The following is a 6,956-nucleotide window of genomic DNA, read 5'->3' as shown; positions in this document are numbered from 1 at the left end:
TGGAGCCGCAGCGGCAGCGCCGGGCGGGAGCGGGGCCGGGGGGCGCCGGGGCCGCCGGGCAGCGCCGGGGGAGCCCGCACTGCTCCCGGCCCGCACAGGCGCCGCTGGCGCGGTTGCGGAGCGGAGCCGGGCTGCGCGGCGTTTTGGGGCCGGTCCCCGGCGTTTTGACATCCCGGCGCCGGGAAGGGCCGCGTCCCGGCCTGCGGCGGCGGCGGGGGCCCTGCCGGCGGCTCCCGCCCCGGGCCGGGGGGCTGGCGGCCGCGCGGGGCTCCCAGCCCTGGCCGCGGGGTGTCCCCAGGGAACGCGGGGCCGGGGCCGCCGGGGGCATTTTTTCGGAGGCGGGGGGACGGCGGCGTGAGTGAATTGAGACAAAGAGCGAGGAGAAGGAGGAGGAAGAAGAAGAGGACACTCGGGCTCGGCTACATTCCTGTGCAGAGGAAGGCGGGAGGCGGCGTTAGCCCTTTACGGACAGCTGGGTCCGGCGCTGCACTCAGCTGCTGCCGGCGTATTTACAGCCCGCTCTCCCGGCCGCGGGAGGAGGAGGAGGATCAACCATGTAAGTTCCGAATTGCTGGGGGTCCTGTGAGAAGATGGGGGATGCCGCAGACGCCAAGGAGATGAGGAAGACTTTCATTGTTCCTGCCATCAAACCCTTTGACCATTATGATTTCTCCCGAGCGAAAATCGCCTGTAATCTGGCCTGGCTGGTGGCCAAAGCCTTTGGGACAGGTAGGTGGCGTCTCCTTCTTCCCTTTCTTTGATGCTGGTTCCTGCTTGGTTGCTTCGCTACTGAGGACGTGCGAGCCCTTCCCCGAGGAGCTGGGAAGGGGGGGTAGAAGATGTGTGAGAAATGGTTTCGGTCTGTTCCCATATCATTAAGATCCCTTACATCTTGCCGGTTTTTTTTTTTTTTGTTTTCTTTTGTTTTTCTTTAATTACCCGTAGTCTTTTTGGAGTCGTCCCACTATTTCCATTAGCGAGTATTTTTTGTATATTGGCGCTAATACAATCATATTTGAAGAATCGAACTCTGTAAATGGTATTTTATTTATTACCCATGTCACACTTCTAGAATGCGAAAAATCACGAGCAGTCCACGTTTGTCTGTCGTCTTGAAATTTTTTCCTAATGTCATTTAGGAGCTGAATTGTGGGCTAGCAATTGAAATGGATGTGTGCTGTTAGTTTTGACATGTGTGACAGTAGCCTGTAGCCATTTGAGTGGTTAACCGAAAAGAACGGTTTCAGGAAAAAGAGCACTTAATGCCAGGTTTTGGCCTGCACTATACAGAAGGCTCTCCTTGTCTGTAAGTGTAAATGGAATTGATTGTATTGCCTCCAAAAGGCATCAGTGCTCTGTCTTTGAAAACCTGGGCCTTGAGGAATACCAGACCTATTATTCTGTGCCTGAAATATTGTTGGGCCCTGAGGAATACCAGACTTGCAGAGGTCTTCTAAGGGAAGCATTTTGAAAATTTATCAAGCTGCTTTTTTTGCTGCCTTTTTTTTTTTGGATTTTTTTTTATAGCTGTGGTATATTAATCACTGAATTTTCTGTGTATTAAAAATAGTGGGGGTTTTTTGAAAGGTGAGTTAGATATTAACAGTCAATATTTTTACCCCTATTTTTTTGTAAAATAACAGGAAAAGATTTCTCCTTCTGGAATTTTGCATCTTTTATGTTTAGAGCCTGGGCTTTGATATGTGTTTGGACAGGGTTAAAGGCATACCTTTATAATGCCTCTGGGAACTGGTGATATTTGACATGATGTGGTGCTTCCAAAAAACCACTTTTAAAGTACTTGAATCTAGTGAAGTAAGTGCAGGAGCACTTACTGAAATAAAGTACATGTTCATCACTTTAGAAAGAAAAAAAGATCAAAATACTATTTCCATATAAGGATTTGTCAATAAACTCTGCTTACTTTTCTTTGGGAAATCTGGGCAAGTACGTAATGTTTTTATATATGGCTTTATTAACTATGCAGACGTGAGAGGTAAAATAGTAGTAGAAATTCTTGGAAGTACTTAATTCAGCGTTTTCAGAGATCATTATATTTTCAGGTAGCTTGGTTGTTTTGGCTCTACTCATGGGATTCTGAGTGTACAATGCTTGTGCAATTACATAACCCAGCATTCTAACCAGAAAACCTTTTTCTACTGGAGTTTGGCAGATTCTCAACCTATGGTTGAAATGGCTTAGTTTGTACGGGTTGAGTTTCTGTTGGATGTGTAAAGCCACTTGCAGTAAAAAGTGTGATCCAAAACAAGTTCCTTTGCTCTTTCTCTTCATTATTGGGGTTGTTCTGAGATGCACAAATGGAAACATGATTAGAGGAGATAATTGCTCCATCTGCTTTCTAAATACTGCAGTAATGTAATAGTAGGAAGAGAGGTAAACATACACAATTGTAGTGTTTCTGCTCTCAGATCTTCTACTGGGATTAGTATAACTAGAAACCTCAAAGAAGAGTTTGTGGCTGATGTAGGGAAAAACAGTATACAGGATTTGCATGTCTGCAGTACAAACACTTCCTTTATACTTGCAGTGAAACAGAAGAACTGACCTTCACCTTTTCCAAGAAGGAAGGAAGTTTGGGTTTGCTAAATTATTTTAGTTCTTGGGAGTAGATCACAACCTCAATCATGTCTTTTACCTATTACTATATACATTTGTACAAGGGAAATACAAAGGAAGATTATTGTGTTTATAGATGCCACATTTTATTTCTTTTTTATCCCTAAAATGTTGGAGTTCCTGAAGTGGGCAGGGGAAATGAAGGTCTTTTCCTCTAGCCTTTCTGAAACAAAGTAGTGCCATTAGCTTTGAGTAATGAAAAGCATAAGTTGTTACAATCACGTATCCATTGAAGAAATCTAAATCTTTATGTATCAAATGGGCACATCTTTCAGGGCACATCTTTCACGTGCGTATTTTAAAAACATATTTTAATACAATCAAAATTGTGGCTACAGCTTGGCTACATGATGTGAAAAAAGACTTTGAAATAGGTACTGTTTATTAGCACTTACCAGTGACTTTTGGTGTTTGATTGATACCCATGAGCAAAACCAGAGAGACAAATTGTTTATTGCTATTGTTCTTGGTGAAGCTACAAGTATAGAGTTTGGCCCATAACACAAGCAGGTCAAAACAAGCTGTTTTATTAGTGAGATGTCTTAAGAGAGTAAGTATAATAACAGTCATTTTGAAGGCTTCTTGTATGAAGAATTTTTTAAGGAACACTAATTGAAGACAGAATTCATATTTAAATCTTGAGGGAGTGGAAGATTTTGTGTCTTGGTGTTTTGCTGCAGACACAATGTATGAGTATTAGGACATGTCAGTTTAAATGTTTTGTAATAACCAAATTGTTTAAGAGAGAGGACTTGCAGTAACTGAAAGGGGAGGGAATTCACAAAAAGTGTGAAGTATTACAGGGGGAATGTTTGACCTTAGAAATTAAATCTACAAACACTTAATTTTAGCCTTGATTTCCAATGCCGAGAGTTAACCATTTCAGTACAGAAAAACTGCTTTCCAAAGAACTGGTTGAACTGTATAGACATTATACAGTTATATTCTTCAACTTAGAAGAATAAAAGGACCTATTTTGTAGGAGTAGGTCGAAAAAGGTCTCGATGTTGTGATACTCTGTGCCCTTTTCCTAAAACAGAATTGGATTTCATTATTTTGAAATATGACGTTTTTGCCTTCTCACTCCACTATAGTCATAGAAAATGTGCCTGGAAAATTTGTTGTCCATCCACCATCCTAAAGACAGGCTGAGCTAAATATACATCATTCCTGACAGATGTTTGTTTAGTCTGTTTTTTGAAAATCTCTAATTATAGAGATTCCACAGTATGACTGCTAGTCAGTTTGAACATTATTTATATCTAGATGTTTGAACAGAATCTTGATGTCTCTCGTTACACTTTGAACCCAATAACCTCTTCCTGGTGTGTGTGAGAATGGGGGGCACCTTATCTTTCAGAATAAAAGCAGTGTCTCCTCTCTGTTGTGTTGTTTAGACAAAACAGACTTTTTTCTTTTTTGTAAGTCACACTTTTTTGCTCCCTGTGTTTTGGTGTTTGTTTTTGGGGGGTGTGTTGTTTTTTGGTTTTTTGTTTGTTCAAGTATTTTTTCCTGTGGTTGGTTTGCGTGAGTTCTGTCCTTAAATCTACATCTAACGGTCCAGCTAAACCATTGCCAGTACAAGGTAAATTTGAAAAATCACTTCATCTTTCCAATCTATAATACTCTCGTTTATTCACTAAAATATGATGTTTGTCATTTTTGCATCAGCCTAGAATTGTTGACTCATCCAGTCTGTGATTCACTGTAGCTCTGTATCTTTCACTGCAGAACTGCTGCCTACTCAGTTGTTCCCATCTTGTAATTGTACTGTTGTAGGTTCCTGCTTTGCAGCTACACTTACATAACTACACCCTATTTTCAAACCACTTTTTCCACTTATCAAAATTATCTTCAATTATAATTTCATCCTCCAAAGTGCTTCCAATGCTTTTGGAGCTTGGAATCTAGCTTGGTTCTCTAGAACCTTGTCTAGTGTGAAGAAAGAGATGAATTCTTGAACATGTTCTTCCCATTTGGTAGGGGACTTCTGAGTACTCTCAGAAAATAGTTTTTCAGACAGCTTTTCATCCATTTTTTTAGTTACTAAGTTAAGAATATCTCTGTGTATGACTCTAAGACAATTATGGGAACAGTTTTAAAGTTAAATCTTTTGCTGTTCTCCTATCCATACAAGATGTTATCCTGCTACAGTAGAAATTTCACTGGTTAGCACGAGATTTTTTTGTTTTACCACAATAAACTAAAAACTAAATAAAAGCTGCACAAGTCTGAGTGCTTGTCTTAAACAGTGTTGTGTTTTCTGCAATCAAAATAGAATAGTCCCTTTACCTTTTAACATTAAATTTATCCTTTATACGTGTTTGAAGCAATAGATTACAAATTGCATCATCTGCAACTGAATATTACCCAAGAAACTTAAAAATAGCTCTCTCCTGATGATTAACATTTTCAGAATTCGTATGTGGCTACTTATTGCCATTTGGACATGTTGCCAGTAGAACCACGAAGGGAGGAAATGAACACTGTGTATCTGACAGAAACAAATTGTAGCTAAATAGTCTCATCTGTTATGTTGGGTGTTGCAGGCCAGAACACATCTTAATCTTTTTCTAGCAGACCTAATTTCTTTACTTTTATTCAGTGTGGCAGCAACCAAAACCCTGTAGAAGGGTTTGGAGTACAAAAGAAAATGTTTGAGATTCTTGAGAGAAATTTTTTTATTAGATTCCATCACACCTCTAAAATAATTGCTGTCAAATTGAAACTTCAGTCAGTCCTTCTAAAATCAGTTGATTAGACTAATAATCTACCGGGATGTTCTACTTAGAAGCTGATTGTATCACTCCTTTCTGTAGAACACACTTGAAACATAGTTGGACTGTAGATCACTTAAAGTAAATACATAATATGGTGTGAGCTTCTGGACCTGTTAGGCTCAGCAGAGTCACCTGAAGTTGTACACTGTGCTTGTACAAACGTGCAGGAGGTGATTAGTAAATTAACAGTTGCAGAATTCTTAGTACACGATGTACCTCCCTTGGAGTAGGTAGTTCAGAATCTGTTCTTTCAATGACTTCATGCCAGTGAGCCTGTTTTGAGCCTATTTGCCTTTACAATTTTAAGGGCTTGTCTGCAGAATGTAATAGATCTGACCAAGAGACTGTAGCCAAGGGCTCATTGATGTCAGGTGATGAGATGAAATATATTTCTTCTACCTGTACCTGGTTTCTCTTTATATTTTTTGACCATCCCTGCAGTTACTACTGTAGATATATTTTAGCTTCCTCCCCTTCCCCACATGATTTAGGGTAATGTGTTGGGTTACTTTAGTGACTCCGTCTTTGAAGGGTATTGATATGCTATTGATCAGGAATGTATCACATTCCCAATATGAGATGTTATGTCACTTCCATTCTACAACTATCTGGAGGATTTTAATGAGCATATCTGGGTACAATTCCACTCCTGAAATCAATAACTTTTAACTACTTACTCTGCTAAACCCAAGGCTGTGAATGAGTGTTTTTACTGGTCATTCTGGAAAATGGTGGGGGTGAAAAACATTCAAGACTCCAAAAGAAAAGTAAAGCAAGTTCTTCCTCCCCGTCTCTTTTTCTTTTTTCGTCTCCTTGGACAATACATTGTTACTGGATCAGGTGGCAGTAATAAACCTTTCTCCTACAGAGTTGAAATGTAGTGTTTGAAATCTAATTGCCAATGTAAGAGTTGTATAATTCTAGCTGTTTCCTACGTGTTTTATTCAATTAGAGGCAGTCTTAAGCTAAGAGAACCTCTAAACCAGATACCAAAGCAGATGTGTCCGTTCAAGTCTATCTAGTTATGATGGGTAAAAAGTTTTCCTTGGCTTTACAAAGTCTAGTAATTGTTCAAGAAATAAGCATTTTTCTTCAGATTTCTGAAACAGTCTATTGCCATATTTAAATAGCCATAATAGCCTATTTAAATCATAACTTGTCTATAACAGTCATCAGGGTGCTGGCTGGGTGAGATAGGATTATAATTAAACTATTATCTTTACCTTTCTCATAACTCGCCTCTCCCAAAAATAAGTTCTGAAGGCATTTATGTTAATAAGAATTGACCCTCTTATTACCAGGGTTAATTCTAAGTAATTCTTTTGTTTATATAAACCTGAATCAATAAACAGGTTTCAGTAAGGTAGATGCTAATCTTCCAATTTTAATAAGAAATGCCAGTACTAGACACGTTCTGTAGGTTTTGTGAGGAATGCTTCCTGTTGTGCTACCGAAGACAGAATGTTGGATGGGACAGACAATTAGTGTGACCCAGTAGAGCATTTCTTACGTGATTCTCAGTGTTCAAAAACAACTGAA

At 39.9% G+C, this 6,956-nt stretch overlaps 1 protein-coding gene across 4 annotated transcripts in view; it reads left to right on the top strand.

Moving 5' to 3' along the window:
* The first annotated feature begins 66 nt into the window (after positions 1 to 66).
* Positions 67 to 6,956, top strand: part of CAMSAP2 (calmodulin regulated spectrin associated protein family member 2) — an 82,220-nt gene continuing 75,330 nt past the window's right edge. For 3 of the 4 annotated variants that reach the window (XM_051808058.1, XM_051808051.1, XM_051808043.1), the window contains exon 1: positions 67 to 729. In XM_051808058.1, coding sequence (XP_051664018.1) covers positions 591 to 729 — 139 coding nt within the window. In that variant the 5' untranslated portion in view covers positions 67 to 590. The remainder of the gene's footprint in view (positions 730 to 6,956) is intronic. The other variant, XM_051808066.1, reaches the window with a different exon arrangement.

This window comes from Manacus candei, unplaced genomic scaffold (assembly GCF_025592945.1).
Source record: "Manacus candei isolate 608988 ecotype Guabito, Panama unplaced genomic scaffold, ASM2559294v1 h1tg000005l, whole genome shotgun sequence".
Classification (NCBI taxonomy): domain Eukaryota; kingdom Metazoa; phylum Chordata; class Aves; order Passeriformes; family Pipridae; genus Manacus; species Manacus candei.
Note: the sequence above shows the minus strand (reverse complement) of the source record. Positions and strands in the feature narration are given on the sequence as shown.